This window comes from Platalea leucorodia (genome assembly GCF_965183815.1).
Source record: "Platalea leucorodia genome assembly, chromosome: 4".
Taxonomy (NCBI): domain Eukaryota; kingdom Metazoa; phylum Chordata; class Aves; order Pelecaniformes; family Threskiornithidae; genus Platalea; species Platalea leucorodia.
The window spans coordinates 24,267,061-24,288,136 of NC_138826.1; the positions used below are offsets into that span (position 1 = coordinate 24,267,061).

General features: G+C 46.8%; 1 protein-coding gene across 4 annotated transcripts in view; it reads right to left on the reverse strand.

Annotated features, from left to right (window-relative positions):
* Window positions 1-263: 263 nt before the first annotated feature.
* Window positions 264-21,076, reverse strand: part of NDST2 (N-deacetylase and N-sulfotransferase 2) — a 143,858-nt gene continuing 123,045 nt past the window's right edge. For 3 of the 4 annotated variants that reach the window (XM_082308151.1, XM_082308153.1, XM_082308152.1), the window contains 11 exons: window positions 17,827-17,914; window positions 17,475-17,629; window positions 15,789-15,974; window positions 15,250-15,378; window positions 10,151-10,333; window positions 9,247-9,343; window positions 7,779-7,902; window positions 6,070-6,244; window positions 5,642-5,812; window positions 4,161-4,270; window positions 264-2,711 (listed from right to left, as the gene is read on the reverse strand). In XM_082308151.1, the coding sequence (XP_082164277.1) occupies window positions 2,381-2,711; window positions 4,161-4,270; window positions 5,642-5,812; window positions 6,070-6,244; window positions 7,779-7,902; window positions 9,247-9,343; window positions 10,151-10,333; window positions 15,250-15,378; window positions 15,789-15,974; window positions 17,475-17,629; window positions 17,827-17,914 (1,749 nt within the window). In that variant the 3' untranslated portion in view covers window positions 264-2,380. The remainder of the gene's footprint in view (window positions 2,712-4,160; window positions 4,271-5,641; window positions 5,813-6,069; window positions 6,245-7,778; window positions 7,903-9,246; window positions 9,344-10,150; window positions 10,334-15,249; window positions 15,379-15,788; window positions 15,975-17,474; window positions 17,630-17,826; window positions 17,915-21,076) is intronic. The other variant, XM_082308154.1, reaches the window with a different exon arrangement.

A 21,076-nucleotide genomic window follows, 5' to 3' on the forward strand; every position in this document is an offset into this window, starting at 1 on the left:
GCTGTGTTCAACATTTGTGAAGTGCTTGGTGAAGCGAGAGCTGTAAGTCATGGTTGTGACAGCATTATACAACAGCCTATTTAAACAATGTTTTGCTTCTGGTTGAATGTCAGGTTGTTTGTGACTGTAGGCCTGCTCAGGGGCTGCTGGCCAAGCCAGGCGCTGGAGCACACCTGGACAGGCGGTGCACAGCAAAGCTCTGCTGCTGCAGCGTAGCAGCTGGAAACTACTGCTGTAGCCAGGAATGGCCCAGAAGTCATCGCTAGTGCAAACCAGTGAGAACGAGTCTCCAGCTACAGGCTGTGTGCTGTGCCAGCTTCTGCAAGCCTACAGGTGCACTTGCAGAGAAAGAAGCCTTAGGACGCTGTTTCTGTGCTGTTAGAAATATAACTTAAACACCTTTGTTGCCCTCCCAAATGCCAGCTGTAAGGCCTGGAGTAGGTTTTTCAGTTTTTCTTACCCTCCTACCAGCTTAGGGTCCACGACATCACTCCAAATCATCACAAAGAAGAAAAATAAGTAGTACATTTATTGAATCTCCACTTACTACTACTTCTAGCCTTTATTCAGACACTTGTACTCAGCTTCAAGAGCCAAGAATTTCTTCATTATCATTCAATGTGAATGATGCTATACATGAATCCAGTGCAGGAAGCCGGGCTCTTCTCTCTTAACAGGAGTGAGAGAGGGGTTTTCTAGTCTTTCTGTCCTTTTTTTGTCTGCACAAAATAACCCTTTCCAAGGGCACATGAAATAAAATACTATATTGCATACTATATACATTTACATACAACGGTAAATGCACCATTCATTCAGAAATACACAATACCTAAGGCTCAATGGAAAAGCTTGGTTGAAGCAACCTCTCTCTGGATAGGAGAAAAGGAGCTCATGACAGCTGTGGAAGTTTCCATAATCTGGGTTCATATGGATCCTGCCCCTCTGTTCTCTGCAACTGCAGCAATCCAAGGACCATCTGTGCCCAGGAGCGAGGGACGATGGCCCACGCAACTCCAGAAGCCCGTGGCTCAGCAGCAGAAAACATGTACAACCACGATGGAGGATTTCCTCTGAGAATAATTATCCAGCAGGTGCAGGAGGAGGCAAAGCACCTTAGTGTACTCGCTTAACTATGTGCAGAAGTAGTAAACTAAACAGCCCCTTTTGGGTACAGGAAGCCACTTCTAACTCTAAGCCTTCCCTTTTTATCTGAATCATACTTACTTTTAACTGTTTTTTTCACTTTTCTCCTTGGATTTCTGGACTGCAGGGGGATTAAAACAGGTGCTAGCTATCAGGGTATGTGGTAGGGGCCCTGGAGCTGTTGGAGAGACAAAAATGTTGCTTTTTTTTTTTTTTTTTTAAAGCTGATCAGACATGGGGAACTGAATTGTCTGCTTTCAGCTGCATCAGCCTTATATTACAGTACCTGAGCTTTGCCTCCCCCAGCTGCTGTGCTGCACGAACACATGCCTCCAAAGTGCTCTAAAGGGACATACTATTCCTTGGTTATCTTTTGAAATGTCTAAAGTCCCTACAGAGAAATACTTGCCACGTTGCCACATATGGCAACCTTTTCCCTAAGATAACACATCGGTTCAGCTTTGCCTTATCTCCCACTGCCCATCGACCAGTCACAGACCGTATCACACCACCAGTGCTGCAGATAAGGAGAGGCAATCTTACGTCTGTTACATCTGGCTCCAAGAAGCTGCAGTCCCCAGTAGCCACACACAGTGGCACTGTAGGTAATGATCGTGGCCACTGTACTCTGCATGGGGAGGAACAAGGTGTTCTTGTACCTTGCTGCTGCTGAATAGACTACTGGATAAAAGGTGTGGTTCACTGGACTAGATTCCCCTTTTATTAAGCTGTTGCTGCTGCTGCTCTTCTCAGCAGTGGGCTCAATAGCTCACCTCTTAAGTCTTTACTTCTGGACTCAGAGGAGTAACACATTAACCCTCCAGCTAGTGCCTGTTTCATGCACTGAGAAGAGTAATTTAAACATGAAGTGTTAACCGTGCTCTCTCCCCTGCTCAACGTAGGGCAGGCATCCTTCCTGTAAGTAAAAGTCAAAGTGTAACACACCAGTAATACTCCAGAATGTGACTTGCACTCCATGCCCCACCAGGGCAGCGTCAGAGGCAGCAGCCCTTCCCAATGGTGGGGAAAGGCTCCACATGCACATTCTCTGCTCCTGCTCATTTGTCCGCTTGTTTTGGCTTGACAAGAGATGGCATCATAGCTCGTGTTGGAGCACCGCGCATCCCAATGGCACTGGGGGCAAGGGAGTCCCTCTCAGCTCCAGCTGGAGTTCTGCAGTTCCTCTCGGAGCCAGGTTGGAAGGGGCTGTCCAAGTCTGTTCATCAGCTTGGATAATTCAATGTTGTGCTCCCGGTAGAAGTCTCTTAGGAACAGCCGTGACTGCGTGGAAAATACAGACCGCATTAGTGTGAAATAAAATGTTACCCTCAACACATGAGGCACACTCCGTAGAGAGTGCACACTCCGTAGGCCGTCTAGGACAGAGGTGGTAGGAGAATCCAGGTTGGCTTGCTGGGATGTTTCTACATCTCTTGCTGCCCACAGATTTGAGACAGTTACTCACCGAGGAATCCATATCACGGTATTTTCTTCCTTTACTCTTTCCTAGGCATTTAGTCTTTCCTCCATCTAGCAGCTGGCACCAAAATCCTTTTGCTTCATCAAATCTGAAAAGGACACTTGTTTTTAAAAGACATGGCCACATGCCCAATTAGCAGCAGCAGAAATACCCATAGGTATTTCCCATTTCAATGCTTTAAAAATTTGGTTTAGGTTTTATTTATTTATGATATTGGTTCAGTATTTTTTTATCACTTGACTACTTTGACAAGAAATCCATTACAACCATGACTCTTTCAGCTTTATGCAATTTTCAGAGGTAATATGGTGTTACAATATTTGTCTTTTAAGCTTTTGGAGGGGGAACGATAATGTTTTAGTGTATGTAAATTCTTTTATATCTCCTCTTTATAGTTGAAAAGTGTCAGAGAATCCCAATTGTTTAAAGTATCGGTGTTTCTTCTCGTGCTAAAACATAGGTATAAGGCAATGCTGGGAACCGTATCTGGTGTTGTCTGTCCTGTCCTCTCAATTGGCCAAAGGTGAGCCTGAGGTTCAAGCAAGTACCTCTACCAGACTCTGAGGCAAGCTGACCAGTACCATTTCTTTTTGGACCCTGGCTGAAGGGTACCAGCCAATACCACTACTGTAAATAGTCCATTTACCATCACAACATGTGTTTCAGCAAGTCAGGCTTTCAAGCAACCTGACGTTTCTCTAAATCTGTCCTCCCCTGCGGAGCCACGTGTCACCCCCTTGGAAAACAACTGTAGGAAGAGAACTGAACTGGTTCTCCTCTCTTTACTGTTAAAGGAAAGGGCAATTGCCGTACGCCTACATGCATGCACACCACCCACTACCCTCAGCTAGCATAGGCTGTCACAGCAGAGAAGATGTGAAAAGACCGGTTTCGGCTGCAGAGAGCAATATTCAGGATCTCCAGTGGGCTTGCAGAGTTTCCACTGAAGGCTGATGTGGCCACAGTTCACCTTCAGCTAGCACTTAATCTATTCAGATTAATTGCACTTGCACTGTGGGCAAGATCACAGTAATGGCTGAGTAATGTCCTTCAACTTAGTACCAGTGAAGTAGTGCCTCTGCTAACACCTCCTAACATAGCTCCCAGCACCTGCCACGTTCGTGTTTTCTGTAATAATAGGCTCTTTACCTCAAAACTGTGCAACGTGTCCCTAATTTTTTATCATACTTCCTCTACTTTCTGTCAGATGTAGGTATAACACAGAGCATAAGGAGTGCTAATAATTCCAGCACCTTTTCTGAAACCATGAAGACCAATGGAAAACCGTCGTTACTGCTGTGAGCAACTTCATGCTTCCCCATGACAGTGCCAAAAACACCCCCTTCCCCTATCATTTCTGGAAAGACAAAGCTACGATTCCAGTCTTAGCGTAGCGCCTCATGCTATCTGAACCTAATTTTAGGGTTAGGCATACCTCTGAAACCTTGGCAGGTCTTGTAGTCAGAGATAAGCACTCTTCTAATCAAGTGTTTATTACTATCACACTTGGCTAAGAAAGCAAAAAGCATTTCCCTACCTGAGGGCCTGGGTGTAGTTGAAGAGCGGCGTAACTCCCAAGAACTTCTGGATGTTGTCCATTACAGAGGCAGGGTTGTGTCTCAGCTCCTGACCATCCACAATGAGAAGCTGAAAAGACAGCAGCCACCTTAGCCTCTGACAGCTTGTGCCGAATGACACCCGTGAGCTTCCTGGCTCTCAAAACCACCCCTGGCCTTTGTGCGTGTGAGTGAAGGCTGCCAAGGCCTGCTTATTCTAGAGCAGCGCAGTGGGGGGATGTGGCCCGTTTGTCACCACAGACAGAAGTTATGATATGGGCCGCAAATACTATGAGACAGTAGATCATGACAGGCTTTGCTTAATAAATTTGCCTTTGGCCACACCCCATGTAACTGAGCATGAAGGCCCAGCAGTAGCATGATTTACAGAGTGTCTCTGGAAACTTCATGTGTTCTTTTTAGATGTCAGCAGCCATTGTGCTAAGTATTCTTCTGTAACCTATGATTATTCTCCTGTTATGTGTACGATAGACAATAATGAACAACATTTGTGCTAATAAATTACCTATTCCAAAGAACACAACAGAAAAACAGTCACATGAACTGAAGTTTGGGGAAGGCAGGCAGCCCTGACCCACAGTAAGTACAAGTCTGGCTCCATCATTCTTCACAGCCATAACCTCCAGGAATAGTAAGGCAATGAGACATGAACTCAAGAATGTTTTCCCATGTCTCTTTTAGTCTTGGCAGATCTATCATGTACAGTTTAGGCTGCTGCTTTGGCAGAGAATAAGAGACTAAATGGACATTATAAGACTGCTGGATCATAGACTGTCTGAGGACAACCCCAGCAGCAGAAAGGAACTTGAAAAAACACATCCAGACTCACAATGTATTAGGCAGTTGATAAATTTCTTGGGAATTTAGACACAGAAATGGTCTATATTGTCTATTAATTGACTTTTTGCAAATTTATACACAAAACACAGAATCCTGACATCTCTGCAGTGAAATTTCCCTTCAGCAGACAGCTAAAGGCTTTACAACATGGGAACTAACAAATGGCAGAGTCCAAGAGCCTCTCTTTAAAGCAATGAAACCACAGCAAGTAGCTGAACACATACTGGGCCTGAAGAGGGTCCCTGGGCTGCAGGCTGCCAAGATGAAAGGAAGGGAGTGCTAACACTGCTGTTCTTGCTGAACTTCTCAATACTGTGGAGCTCTCTGGGAGATCACAGTATCCTCTTGCACTCATTTACTTTTACAAATACAATAAAGTGCAAAATTGGAGTATTCAAGCCTGATTTCTTATCAGCTCGTAACAGGAGGAAACAAGTGCTGGGTCTTCTTCCGAAAGACAAGACAGAAGGTGAAATGAAAACAACGGGGGGGGGGGGGGGGGGGGGCCGAGAACACGTGCACACGTTACAGTTTGTTCTCCTCTCCTCTCCACTAAACCTACAAGGGCCTCCAAGAGAGCCTCTACTGCCAAACCTCCTACCTGCCCAGAGGGGTAGTATGTTAGCCAGCGCTCTAGGTGAGTTGAATACCAGCCAGGGAGCAGGCATCGGCTTTGCAGGTTGCGCAGTTCCTGAGGAGCCTGGGATTTTGCAGAGATCACTTGGTAGAAAGTGTAATTGAGCGCCACAGGGTCGTTGTGAGCACGCTGGTGCTGAAAAACATAAGTTGAACTTAGGACCAGGAACACAAAATTCCACCTTGCACATCTCCATGCAAACCCCACTGACTCGGCACAACCACCCACCAATGCCTTTGTACGTAACTGTCCACGCTCTGCAGGCAGCCTGCGTCATCTCCCCTGGCCCCTCTGTGGAAATGGATTCATGGGCTTTTTGCCCCAGCCTTTCCGCCTCACCCCACTGGAATCTCTCTCTGGCCCTCACCCGCAGAGCAGTGCAGGGAAGTTACCTGGTACCACGAATAGGCTCGGTCAGCAGGGTTGATCAGAACAGTAATGATTTTGGCTCGAGGCAGCAGGGCTGCACCACGTTTTGGTACCACCTCTGTGTCAAAGTAATTGGCACTCTTCTCAAACATGAAGTCTGTGCTGGCATTGGAGGGGATGGGAAAGAATTCCATGTACCTGCCAAACAGACAGGACGCTGGTGAGCAGCACGGCCCGACAAAGAAATGGCACATGACAAAGCGATGCCCTTGCTCCTCTGCAACAGGCAGTTCACAGAACTCCCCAGTCATGCGATGAATGGGCAAATGGGTGCGGAGCTGGCAGAGGCATGGCTTCGAAAAGGGTGGTGGAGCACAACATAGAAAGCTGGAGATGATAAAAGGGTAAGAAAGTGTTTTGCTGAGAGTGTGTTCCCCAAGTCCTCAGGCAGTGGAAGGAAAAGGCTGAGGGTAGGGTACTAGTTGCAAGCTCTAGGAGAAAAGAGGTTTTGTCCCGAGAATAAGGTCAGAATCAGCTGCCTGCCCTACCACTGACTGCTTGGTTTTGACCCGTTTAAATAATTTCTCCCTTTGTACCTCAGTTCATAGTTGAGACACAGGGTCAAGAGCTCTGCTCTGCCTCACAGGAGCTCATAAAATTAGTAACGCAGAAACGGCAAGACATTTAAATAATGGTAGGGTAGGGGGTAATGGGGGAACAGGACACTGTAAAGCACTGGAAGACTGGTCTCTGCTGAAATTTAAGCTGTATAATGAATGCAAATTCCATCCTAAACATGAAGATTCTCCTCTTGCATGCGATGCTACACTCAGCTCAAGCTGGATGACTTTTCCAGGGGATGCACATAAAAGCCTATGCTTTGTAAGCCTATCTATCAGCTAGTACAACTGCTCCGTAGTGCTTGACTCACAGGAGCTTCACTCAAGTACCAACCGCCTTCCAACATCTTTTCAACAGTCCTCTAAACGACTACAGAAGTCAGACAAAATCTCCCACAGCTCACGGGCAAAGGAATCCCACGGCCCAATGCCCTACTGCCACACAGCCGTCCCTCAGAGCCACACATGAGGGACTGCAGTGCCGCGGTGGACCCAAAGTGCATGCTTCGAGCAAGAAACAACTTTAAAATTTCTCTGCCTGGAAACACAGTGGCATAATAGTGCCACAATGACACCAGTATTTCCCTGCCAGGTGGAAACACTTTATCGAAGTTGCATACTTGTACAGGTAAAGAACAGGATACGGATGTGGCTAAAGAGACACTGGAGCCAGTGCAAGGACTGCAGTGTCACCTCTGTTAAGTCTAAAGGGCCCAGAACAACGGTACGGAGGTTGTCCCCTCTGTCCTACGTGTCTTAACTCAGAAACTACAAAGAACTTTTTAATGAGCACACTGTTGTCTGTTTTGCATGTCAAAGGAGAAGAAACTTCATGACAGCAGTGCATTCAACAAAGACTGAATTTTTAAAGCTAAATCATGCCCAGAAATCTGGCAAAGAGTCACTAATATCAGAATCTACCTGTCCTGCTCCTGGGACTAAGCAGTTGGGTTAGCAGGAAAACAGAGAATGTGCGCTGAGCAGTAGCAATGAAAACAGCTGTTCAGGAATAGAGAAGCTACTAAGGTGGCTGCAGTGGACATACAGAGAGACTCGGGAGAAGACAACACAGGTGCACCTTATCCCAAAAGAACGTGCGTCAGGATTCTTACCAATCGATTCCTTTATGATAGTTGGGTCCATTAAAAAACTGGATCTCCTCAAAGGTGGATGGACTTGGGAAGTTACTGGTGACAGCTGGATGCATGGTCAAGAAGAAGTGCACAGCTGTTGTGCCTGCAACAGGAACCAGTTAACGGGACCTGGGTCACACATAATGCTTGGCTGAACGAAACTGCAAAAACCAGTCCCCAAGTGGGGCACGCTCCTGCCACGCCTCGCTAACCCACCCCTTAACTCATGCAGGTTACAAGAGCAGCGACACCAAGCGCTTTGGGATGCAACTTGACTCAGCAGTTCAATCCCACGTTTCAGCTCATGCAGCTGATTTAAGTCACTCCTTAGCATGGCACCTGTCACCCATGTCGGCTATCTTGTGTTCTTACCATGGCTGGCCTACCCCCATGCCTTTTTTCCCTGGTGGCACAGGCACACCGGCACGTGGCAGAACCCATACCTGCCAAACAGGAGGCAGCCTGGGCACCGCAGGACAGTATCACGTGTTTGGGAAGGAGACGTGCTAGGGACAACATCAGTGTCCTTGGGTAAGCACTCAGCTAGAGATGCCTTGGCCTGCCTCTGCTGTAGATGGTTCCCTTTACCCAGCCAAACCTGATAATCCTGCTCAGCACACAGCTGCAGGCCTCCAGCAGGCCAATAAATAAGCCGAGAGAAGGGTTTTCTTACTGTGCCATTGCAAGCAGCTTGGGCCACGATACAGGAGGGCCCATGCTGCACACACACCAACAGAGCTTCACAGTGACACAGGCAGGAGACAGCAGCTTGGCTGCGAAAAGCTTCCTCCCAAGGCCAGAATCACTGTTTGCTCTGCATGGTTGGCAGTTGCTGTTTTGCTGCGCTACAGAGAAAGCCAAGGTTTGAAAACCTGGCTTTGGCTGAAGAGATTTTGCTCTCTTCAGCCTAGAAAGGACTCCTCAGGACAGTACATACAGCCATGCCACTGCCAACCACAATGCCACAGCAGTTAAGAGGTGGTGACAGAGGTCAGACAAAAGAGGATCTCTGCCTCCCACTGACAGTGACATGGAGCATGCAGTGGGTACACAGATCTGTCGCAATAAAAGCACCAGGGGGCATTCATCGTAACCTTTGCTAAGCGTGTGCGTTTAGTCCTGCTGACAGCTTATGTTTGTGACACACTAAGAAAGGTCACAGTTTCTCTGAGCTTATGTGGAAAAGCCAAAACACAACTCTGCAGGTAGGGCTTTTCCCTGCAAATTAGGACTGAGCCAAGCAAAGTGCCAGGGCGCAAAGTACTGATGGACTTGCCAGATTTAGGTTAGAACAAATCTGAGATTCTCTGAAATGTCCTCTGCGGCCATTTGGCAGCTTGCACAAAGGGCAGCCACACAGATCTACAACACAGACCTTTCCAGCTCTCCTCTCTGGAGGAATGAGATGGAAAGTGCAATCTATCTTTAAATAAAGTATTCACATTACCAGTTTTCTGAGGTCCCACGATGAGGAACTTGGGGAGTCGATCACATGTTTTCTCTTTGGACCAGATATCCTTGTGCCTCTTATCATCACAGGGATTCTGCAGCACAAGTGATGGGATTAAGCATTACCACAGGAGCTAATGGAGAGGGGAGGAAAAGCTGGAAGGCCAGTCCTCTCGGGAAAATGCTATTAGCATATGAAGAACACTTCACAGCCACACTGCTGCTCTGCCAGGCATCGAGAAGAGTTAAGTAAAAACACCGGGGAACGTTTTCCAAAGCTCCGAAGTGACGCGGGAGCCAAAGTCCCTCTGAGAGTATTAACCACAGGCCTTGCCCTGTGTAGCCACGCTGGGCTGGGCCACCACGATAGTACAGCTCAGCATCTGTGAACTTCTGGCAGACAGACAATTCTATCACCTTCAGTTAATTTCATCTGCTCGTTACCATGCAGAGAGCTGCTGCACTGGGATAAAATGGAATAAGCATGTTTTTATTTAATGAACATGAATTCTGCAGTGTGAAATTACTTTAAGATTAATCACATTAACATGCCTGCAAGCTCCTCCAGCACCAAACAGGGTTCTTCCTCGCACACTTAACATTTCACACCAGCTTACTCTAATATAAACCCTTTAACAACCCAAATGCCTGCAAGCCTGCCCTCCAGTCACTTACGACAGCCGTCCCTGTCCCTAAGCTCACACCGTGACTGTGTCCTACTGCTCCTACTCCCCAGCCCTTCCGCCTTGCAATTTGCCACTTGCAGCCTCAAGCCACAAAGGTTAAACCTAAAAGCTTTATGGATTACCTCTCTGTGCTCTGGATCAGCAGTCTTGCCACACTTTAAATGTGGGACATACCTCTTGGAAAACCACTAGGAGCGGTTAAAGCTGCCTTCTCACCTGCCACAAGGGATTCTTCTCCTGGGGAAAGATTTCAAAGTACTTTTTTGCAAGTTGGACAGGGGGCAGTGTTTGCAGGCGAAGGTTGGTCCAGCACTGCACAAACTTGACCAGGCTCTCAAAAGTGTACAGTCCCAGACGGTCATTCCCGTAGTTGGACAGGTGGGTCATGAAGATGCTGATCTGAAAATAGGAAAGACACAGGATACTGGTAAATCAGGTAACAGTACTGTTTCCTCGTAGCTTGATTCCACTGTCAGCAAGAGACTGTTCACATCTCAGACTGCCCTTGCTGCCTGGGTTGATGAATGTCCATCTGCCAGGATATGGAACTGCCTTGATGAAAAATGAAAGAAATGTAGCGCTTGCAAGACAGGAGGAACTCAGGAGAGGAGGGACACAGACCTTAGTAACCCCTGGGAATGGTGTGAAGGGGTGATAACTGAGGCCTGGCTGTGAGTCCAGAACAGTTTCAAAATCCCATTCAAGTGGCTCTGGGACAGTTAGGGGAACAAGGGTTAGTCAGTGACTCCCTCCTAGTCAAAACCTTGCAAAGCCTCTTTCATGGAAGAACAGGAGCTTCCCATCCTCTCCCTGAGGCACAACCAGGGCGGCCTCTCTAGCTGCAGTGCCTGCTACAGCAGGGGAGCAGGCCAGGGAGAGGGGCAGCATGCTGCAGGCCAGGGCACAGCGGCACAAGGGACAGTTTTCACAGGATTTATTTCTAGGCCCACAGCCTGTCAAGCTTTCGTTCACTTTGGAGCTGACATCTCAAGTGTAAAGGAACAACTGGCAATTCACGCTTTAAAATACAAACAAGCGTACCTGGGGATCTGAACATGGACTGCAGAGGCATTGTACTAGGACACTAGGCTTTGACAGGTCCCATGGAATTGGGCATCCCAGTGCCTGTAACATAACGGCACTTGGCCAGACACAAACCACACCACGGCTACAAGTTAGCAAAACAAAAGCAGAACACTAAGGCGAGTGGAAGAATGACTATGTGGGTGACTTAGCACTCCCTGCCCAGTGTCTGCTAGTGCAGGGAGGGGAAGAGATCTCAGTCACAGTGGGGGTACCCATTGCTGCACAGTTCAGGGCTGAATCCTGATGATGGCAGGTAAGGTCAATAGGCAACAACAGGCTTCCCTGGCAGGGGGCAGGAATGGCTTTCCCACACACAGTAGGGGAAGAGCAAAAGGGGGAAGCAGGAGACAGATGGTCTTGGGATGAAGACATTTGCTGGCACTCAGGAGGTCTGAATTCAGTTTTCTGCCCAGTGTCACCATGGACTGGTGTCAGTGCAACGAGAGGTACTGATAGTAGCTCTTTGTGTCTGATCCGTCCCCAAGACACTGTGAAATGAATTTAATCCTGTCCATAAGGTGCTCACATCCCAAGGTCTTTGGGTAGGCAACAGAAAACAGTGGTAGGACTCTCGGACACATGGAAAGTAAGCGGAGTTAAAGATTTATCACATTTGTCTGCCTGTGAGTTTTTCACTTCTGGTGTCCTACTGAGCTGACAGAGAGGCCCTGCCAGACAGGCTCCAGCACCTACACTTCAAAGAGCAGTCTGTGCTTCGTGCTGTTGTGTAAAAAGGATGTGCTAAATACAACACAGAGCAAAGGACAGAAAGATCTTCTGTGTAACTGTAGGGCCGTGCCACGGAGCACATAAGGTGGCAAAAGGATGCGTCTCATGTTGTATTTTGCCCATTTCTGGGCGACGCCAGGAAGGTGGTGTGACAGCAAAGGGTGGCTCATCCCTTTGACTTGCTAGTGAAACATTTAGAGGAAAATTTGCTGCATGAAGCGTCTGGCTCACTGGCATAAACCAAGTACTGCAGCAGGGAGGATGCAGGTCACCACCTGGGGCCCCTTCAAGATTTACGGAATAAAAAAAGCCTGCATGTGATCCAGGTTAGCAACTGTGTCTCAAGACGGACTACTTTTGGTAAAATGGCTCACACAGGTAATGCTGTCACCTGCAAACGGTCCCAAGCAACTGGATTTAGAAGAAGACACGCCAAGCCCAACTGAAGAGCCATTTCCCTGTACTTCTGAGCGTGCAGTCATGTCCTGTAACACACAGGCACTATTTAACAAGGCCTGGCAGCTTGCTCTGCCTCATCACAGCTCCTGCTGCCAAAACAGCTCTGAGCACTACTTCTGACATAAGCTACACTCAAGTCCCATCTCTCCTTCCCTCCCATCCACACCCAGTGACCCCGGGGGACTGGCCTGGTAATAAAACCTCCCTTCCCTCCCCTCCCCCTCCCTTCCACTGTCAGCATGCCATGGTCTTCCTTCCTTCACACTGAGGAAAGATGAGAGGAAAGGTCACAGAGAGCCTAGAATACAGAAAACAGGAGGGTATGAGCATCCTTGCAATATGTAACAAGCAGCTGTGGGCACAGCAGTAACCTGCCTGCATAGTGTGAGCAAAAGCATTTGTGAGAAGTGATCATAAAGTTGCCCTTTGCTTCTGGGAGATAGTGACTGGGCACACGGCAGCCTGTCCACTGAACATCGACAGCTATTCTCCTTCCTGACATCAGGTCTTGTTCACTAGTCAGAAGATCAAACATCTGTTTGCACTGTGGAGTTAATCACACGCATACAGGCTTGGAGACTTCTGCATGCATATATCCACTCAAAGGGAGCTGGAAGCACCAAAAAGGACTGAAAGAGCCCGGTCCAAGTCTGTTCCAGATCACTGCTGAGGCTGTGGGGCTGGCCAGCTTTCTATCAGGTCCATGAGATGGCTCTATCAGCGAGGGGAGGAATGCAAGGGTCTGAGTCACTGTGCAAACATGAGCAATGAAGAGGAGCTTAGAGCACAGTACTCCATTGCTGACAGAGAAATGCTCCACTGCCAAAAGGAAGCAAAAGTGTAAACATCGGAGCATCTGAAGGCGCCTGAAAGAGTTTTAAAAGTCACCACGAAGAGCCAACAGTAAATCTGGCAAATAAGCTCATCTTGTACCAGAGCACAATCCTCCCAAACTTTTTGGATCACAGATCACGGCCAGCTGTTCAACCGTCACATGCTTATCAGCAAATTTTACTGGGTAGCTCTAGAAGCTGTATTTCTATAAATTCCTTGGCATAGCCTCCTAGACCAGCAATGATCTCTGGATTACCGTGTGGCAACTAGTTTTCCAAGAGAAACCTAGAGCTCTTAAGTTTCACAGTGGCTATTCCTGCAGGCATTCTTTAAGATCTGACAATTATGATGTGGGACAAGGTGGAATTAACCCAATGTGTGGGAAGAGAAGCCCAGAAAAGCAATGGTCACCAAGAAGAAAGCAGTTTCTTTCCATCTTACTGATCATTCCATACGTAATGCCTTCTCCTTACTACAGACTTTTATTAAGCAGGTAGATTTGGTTGTTGTGTGTAAAGATAACAATTCTGTCTCAGGCAATAAGGACAGAAGGCTGACTCCAGACATCGGGGACATAAGGTTGGCTTCCAGACCTGGAGGTATGAACCCCTACAGCTTTTTAGCTAGGGCCGTTATAGACCCATACCTTCCACAGATCGTAGACCAAGCCAGAGCTGGTCAGAGGCTAACCTTCAGAAACACAGGGCCTGTTTGTAAACTACAGCCTGTTTGTGTGATGTACCCAGAGCACACTGCGAGGGTCTTTTCACTATCACAGTTCTACTTCTAGGAGTGGAGAGGCACTAAACACCAGGAAAAGCAAGAGACAAGAAAAAATTAAGCTCACTGAGGGTAAAAGCTTGATTTTCTGATTCACTGAGCCTCTACAGCCCCAACCAAAAGTGGCTAAAGCTGCATATTCAACCTTGCAATCAAGATGCAAAAGAAGGAGGGAATGAAAGAAAACATCCTGGTGAGCAGAGCCATTGATGTTACGTGACAAATCCAACAAACAAGTACCTAATGACTGGGACCAGTACTCTAGGGTTCCCACCTAGGAAGCTAGTCAGAAACAACCTACTTTCTCTCAGATCTGCTTGCATGGCTTCTTGCCCATACTCAGGCACTGGTAGAAAGACGTATAAAGGAGAAGTAAGGAGGTAGAAATTTGGAAGTCATGATTAAACATCATTATATTCAGGAGTGGCTATAGAGGTAGACATTCTAAAATCACTATCTCAACCTGGCAGGGCAATGTCCATTCAGAGAAAGGGATGACAACAGGTGCCAAATCAGCTTTAGTAAGAAATAAATTCAGGTGGGGAATTGAGAAAGTTACTGCATAGTCAAAAGGAGCAGCATATCTTCCTGCTGCAGCCAACAAGCAGGAATGTGAGGGAGTGTGATCTGTGGTTGGAGAGGGCTAGAAATCTTCATCTTCTAATTCTATCCATTCAGGATTTTCTAAAAATGACTGCTTTTTTTTTGTGTCTCTTGCTAGCTAGTACATCTTCTCAGCTTCAATGGGAAGTGAGAAACTCATGTGATTTGCCATCCATGGCTAAGAACTGGGAAGGGACTACAGGGTATTGAAAGCACTACATTAGCTTGGTGGCTTGACAGAACCATCAAGTATTGAAAGGGAAAAAGAAACACCTGTGTTAGACCCAGATCACACAAGCCTTAGGGTGACAGCTATGTCACAAAAAAAGCACGCAGAAATTGTTTCAAGTGTATACATATTGAAAGAAAGGGAAGAACACTCCATAACAAAAGCCCAGAGAAAGCAATTATTCTGAACAAAACTCAGTAGTGAGCCAGGGGAGAAGCCAACAGGCGGCAGATGTGTGTTGAACAGAAGGAGCCAAGGCACATCTCACTTCTGATTCACTAAGACGCAGCAGCCTAGGTAACACTCACTCTACCTTGGGCCACGCTCAGCATGTCACCCTGGCTAGTTTCTATCTGCAGTGTTGCACTTGTCAACACGCAATACTGATGTTTCCCTGGCAGTGTGTAAAGCAAAGCAGCATTAACTAGCAAGTACTTCCTTGGCCCTCTTTTTCACATCTCCTTAGCATCACACTGGAGATACCCACACCGTGATGGGTGGTTATACTGAATCTCCCATAGGATCTAGTCCTCTCCCGCATCAGGCACATAATCTGAGACACCCGTGCACTGATTCCCCTTTCAGATGAGCTTACTGGGTTCAGGAGCACCGTCAGGAAGAGTTCACCACCACGAATGCTCTTGTCCAACTCCTTTGAGCCACCAGGATATTCATTATAGAAGATAGTGTGAGTAAAAAGACCACAGGTCTGTCGAGGCAGAACCTAGCAATATCAGAAAAAAGCAAAGTTAGATAAGAGGCAGATGCAGCAGAATCTACACGTGAATGTGTCAAAGCAGCGCTCTGTGGATCAATATAAAGAGTAAGGGACATAAGCAACATAAGTTCAGAGGACTCTCTTGACATTCCTCCCAACCATTTACTCATCACAGTGCGAACAAGTCAGTGGGATCTCAGTTTAGTCTTGTTGTGCTTGGTTTTGCTCTCCGTTCAGTACTGACCTCTGAATTCTACTGAAAAACACAGAAACTGGCTTTAGCCAAGCTTTTCCTCTTTGCTTGACTTAATGATTTTGGAAACACTGGTGATATTAAGATTATGTCTCTAATGCAGGTCACTAGGAGACCGTCCCTTGGGCAGGAAAGTGGGCTCTACTCGCCCAGCTGTGCTCACCATGATTCCATTATGGATGAATCCACGCCGGTACCGGGCAGGCCGTAGGTGAGGGTATTCCTCTGTGCTCGTTACCTGGATACTCCAAACGGATTTCCATGCCTCATAGAGTTGTGTGTGGACAGGATAAACCCCAGAATGATGGGGGGCTACGGCATAGCCCAAGTCTGTGGGAATCCCATGCTCCTGGAAGCAGAATAGGCAGCTTGATCATTCAATATTTAACTAATATCCTTAAGAAGGATAATACTTAGCAATAGACTCAAAGTTGGACCAAGGTGACAGAGTAACATGAAAACTCTCTGGATTGGGAAACCTGAGATACTGCTTGTACTTCTTGTTTTATGCATCTATAGAAATATAAAGGTGATTCTACATCAACAAGGACGTTCAGCATTGGTAACAGCTGCTGTAAGAATGGTCTTATAGCTTGCAGGTGTGACAAATCAGATTAATTCAGAAGCCTCAGGTCAGGCTCCTTGGTTACTACAAACTAATCAATGCTGTTAAGTGACATATCTCACTCCCACAATGCCTACATCTGAGTCACTAGAGGAGGAAAACAAAATTTCCTTAACTGATACAGAAGGAAAGGAAGATGACGACTGGGATCTGTCTTGTCTCTAGCAATTCAAAGAAAAGCAGACATGAAGCGAGAGACTGTTGAGGGTGAAGATATGGGGCCTGGAGCTACACTAGAATGACAGGAAATATTTGAATTTCATAGTTTTTAATTCCACTATGTGGTCCTGGTAACAATATGAATGATGACAGCTCTGCCCTGATGGTGCACAATAAAACCAGAGCCCCTAAATGAAGCAACAACCTTCTCCTTCCCACTGCTAGCCTGTTTTACGTTAAATATGTGTAATTGTGTTCTGTGCTTTGTCTCTCTTTGCGAAAGACTGCACTGTTATTTAACCAGGAAAAGAAGGAGCCTAAATTGTTTCTCTAAAGCTGCAACTGTGCTCTGAATTCAAGATCATCCCTAATCTGTGCGTGTCATGGGAACACAAGACAGCAGCCTGCTATTCCCAAGGGGATTACCATCAAAAGAACCAAACTAGAGGTGAAGAGGACATTTCTTTTCAGAGAAACATGTACAGTATATTCAATTCTGGTCTGTAAGCATCAAACAGACATTGCCCAGCAATGCAGGATGCTCAAGGCTTCCCCCTCTGCCAAAACCCCGGGAATTTCCCCTGGACTTCCTAGATAAGTAACTTCCCTCAGCATTGCCTGGGGAGGCCAGAAGTAGGGCTGTTAGCACACAGAGCATTTTATACTACCGACCAGGTGGCTTCCTTACAAACCCACGCTGAATAAGGATGGAAAAGGAAATGCTTTCTCACTGCCACAGTTTGTAAGTTAATTGGCTTTGGATGGTAACGCTACAAGTTCACACCTCAGCAAACAAGAGCCTTGGGATTTGCACCCTGGAATGTAGCGGAGCTGCCCGGGGCCATGCAGGTGCCAGGAAGCACTTCCCATTGCACAGGCAGGCACGCAAATGGTGTTTCTTGCCTGAATACAGCAGGAGCCACACACCAATTTAAACTTTCAGAACTGCCTTTCTTAAATGCAGCTGAGGTACTAGAATAGTATTTGGGTTCAGCAGGGTCTGAACAGCTATTCCAGAACAATGTTTAAGGACTAGTACTGTAAATAAACTGTGATGCCCCTTACCACAGCAAACTGTTTATTGAGCTTCATCTGCTCAGCCAGCACAGTGACATTGTGGAAAAGATGAGGCTGCATGTGACTCCACATGTGAGGGAACCACCAGAACTCCTTCCTGTGTTTGAGCAGCATGTCATCCCCTTCATCTTCCTCATCTGTACCTACAGAGAGCAGAAAAGGAAGTGCAAAAACAAAAGGCAGAAGAGGGGCTCAATGTTTCAAAGCAGTGGCTAATCCCCTGCAATGCTGAGTCGTTCCAACAGAGAATCACGCTCTCTCTAATGTGTTACACACATGCACACAAACGAACATGGTGGCTGTATGCAGGCGCTGGGACGAAGGGGTGCCAGGGGCTTACCTGTGTGGTAGAATTTCCCTGAGAAGCCCAGGTTGAAGGTGAAATTTGGGACTAAAGTTCTCAGCTTATTCTGGGTGCTCAGTAAAGCCTGTTTGAATTAAAGGAAAAAGAAATGTTCATATTCAGTTGCTCTGTAATGTTTCTCTGTGCTCTACTGGTGCCCAGTTCAGTCTGAAGAGGTATCACAGGGGATGGGGCTAAGGCATTGTTGCCTGTGGAGTGAAGCAGAGTAGCCAAGTGCTCCACACAGTCTTTACTACAAGTAGTCCTGCTGTACTAAGCAATGCCACTTTAAGACCACAGTCAGATGATGCTCTCCACTTCATTGTGAAGGACCCGGAAAGTCTGTGCTAAGGCAAAGGGACAATAAATCTCACTTTCAAGCAACAGATCCCTTACTCTTTCCAGGTTCAACCTCAATGCTCCCCTCCTTTCCCACATTGACCGAGACTTTGCTATTGAACTTCTGCTCTTTCTCTGAGCCTACAAGTTAATGAAAAGGAGGATGGGGCAGCACATGGTACATGGTCGAAGGAAAAGAAGTCAATAATATAATGAACAGTAACTAAGTGATCCAAAGGGAAGAGGCTTTTATTTAGAGAGGAAAGGTGAATTTGCAGAACTACCCATGCAAGGAGTCCTGCCACAGCAGGGAGGTATCCCTCACTTTGTGTCCCTTGAAAGTGCCAAAATCTTTTGTAGTAGGAAAGTTTCCTGGATTCTGGAAAGAAAACTTGGGGTAGCTGACATTCACAGTCATGACATGTCCTACAGGTTCTCTTTTGCTCACTTGTGTATGCTTTAAATATCCAAAGTAATTGCTATAGCCAAAGGGAAGGAGCCTTGTGCCACAAACTCCAAGGTCCAGCAGCATACAGAGTAAGACAGCAGACAGCCTTGACAGAAAAAAAAAAACACACCCAACAAAAAAACCCAGAGGCTCAGTATGTCACAGACAAGTAAGACATAAACTAATTCGAGTCAAATTTCTTCTGCTGGAAAACAATAAAAAGAGAGAAGCCCTGAGATACATGCTCTGCTGCTACCTGTGTGCTTCGGGGAAAGTGTCACTGGTGCAGCTCCCTGTGGGAGCAGTTCTCAATCAAACAGTGACCTGGCGGGATGGCTGTTGGCAGGTGACAGAGATGGTCCTTGCCCAAGCACTTATTTAGATTTTAATAGCTTTTCTAAGAAAGCAATGGATCAGTGGCTGCACCAAGGTGAAGGTGATGACCTCTCAACAGCAGACTTGGGCTAAACACAAATACACAAGCAACCTGGCACACAGTACTGGGGAAAGCATAGGGACTTTTCAAACTGTGCAGGGGGGGTGGGCAGATCTCTCTGTATCAGCTGCCCTTCCCCAGCCTCAAGAAGCACAGAAGAGCACTACACGGCTGCCTTCACATGGCTCACACTCTGTAGGCATTGTTTAGGCACGCTGCTCCCTAGACGGTGAAAGCGCATTCACAAACGCAGACTCTCATTCAGTGGAGGGACCAGCCTTGACACCTACCACTTAAGGATATCCTGACGAATCACTGCTGTGACTAATATTTCAAAACAGTGTTGACCAAACACTGATCATTACATTAATTTAAAAATTATGACTTCTGTAACTTACTTCAATCACCCATCCACTGCAAATGTATCTTGGAGCAAAGAAGTTGAGTGGTTTTATTCCCAAGGCAGGCAGCCCATGACCTCTCACACACGGCAAGGTGGGAAGGCCAGACAGATTATTTCTGCAGTGCTGCAGATACTCTCAATGTTCTCCCTAAAGGAACCAAGCTTTCAGACTTCTCCCTAGAGATGCACTTAATTGCCCGTTCCCTCTCCCCACATCCACACAACAGTGACATCCAATGCAGCCTGGGACAAATTTCAAAGATCCCAGCTCCTCCATGGCCACATGCCTAACACATCCTTATCCCAGTTCCCTCCCAAGAGTAATATTTTGAGAAATGTGTGGCACATGACATCTCCAGAAACTATCACAAACATAGGCAGTGCTTTTAAAAGGTAACATGCCAGCAGCACTGATGGCTGAAGCCTCCTGAAAGGCACATCCAGTTCCTCCTGCTCCGGTAGGAAGGTGGAGGGAGGAAAGACAGCGGCTAAGAGGCTTAGCATTGCTCTGCACCAAGGGAGATTTAAAGCCTGGCCGGGGTTACCATGACGACACATCTGTCTGATGATAAATCCCAAAAATCCCTACTCCAGCAGGCAGCAATCCTTTGTGTCCAGGGAGGGACCAGGGAGGAACCGTAGGGGCCCCAGAAATTCTGAGACTATGGAACCCCACTGAGTCCTGCTTTCCTGGTGGGTTTATTGCTAATTGTGTGCCATCCCTCTGCTGATGCCAGGTCCTTTTCACAGCCACATCCATAAGGTGGCACAGCATGGGTTTGAAGGAATGTCTTTCCCCTGCACAGGATACAAGAGACTAAGGTGCCAAATAAAATATTTGGAAATTTGTTTCGGCAAATTATGCATTCGGTGTTCCCTAGCACACTGGTTCAAAGAGGTCTGTGAGCTGTAGTAAGGTGAAACAATACAGATGCGGGAACAGGCCAGGAAGATGGCACTCCTCTCTGTTCTGACACCCCTGCACTCTGTTTCTCTTTTATAAAGTAGGATGAATATGATAGTACTAATAATACCTTACAGGTGACTCAAGTGGCATTTCATTCATATCTATAATGTGCTCCGAGATTCTAAAACGAAAGGCAATCAAGAAATGTGGAGTAGGCTATTCATTAAGATATAAAATAGCTAGCCAGATGCAAACAGATCTTCATGTCCATATTTAACAAATTTACTTGCTCACATGGTATGGGACAGAAGACTAGCATTTTAGCTATCCCTCATCTCTAAAAAGCAAAAGTTTCTTCCCCTAGAAAACTGCCTCTCCAAATCCCTCCAAGTGTTTCTGTTTTATATTTTCTATCTATCTTCCATTCCAAAAATCCTTCCAAGATGCAGCCAAGCCCCCTAGCTACGCCAGAAAGGCCCCTTTCCCAACTAAGCTCCCTGCTAGAAGCTCAGCAAGGCTCACCCCAGGAAGGAACAGATGGGGTCTCCAGGAGATTCCCAGCACTGGCCACCAGAACTCATAAGCCACATCAGGGCCAGACCTGCTTCACGCTTGTCACAGCCTATCAGAGAACACCCTCTGCAACCCACAATGTGAATTTTTGGAGGCCTTTAGTACTCATTTAGAGCAGCCACACTGCATGCCCAAGTGACA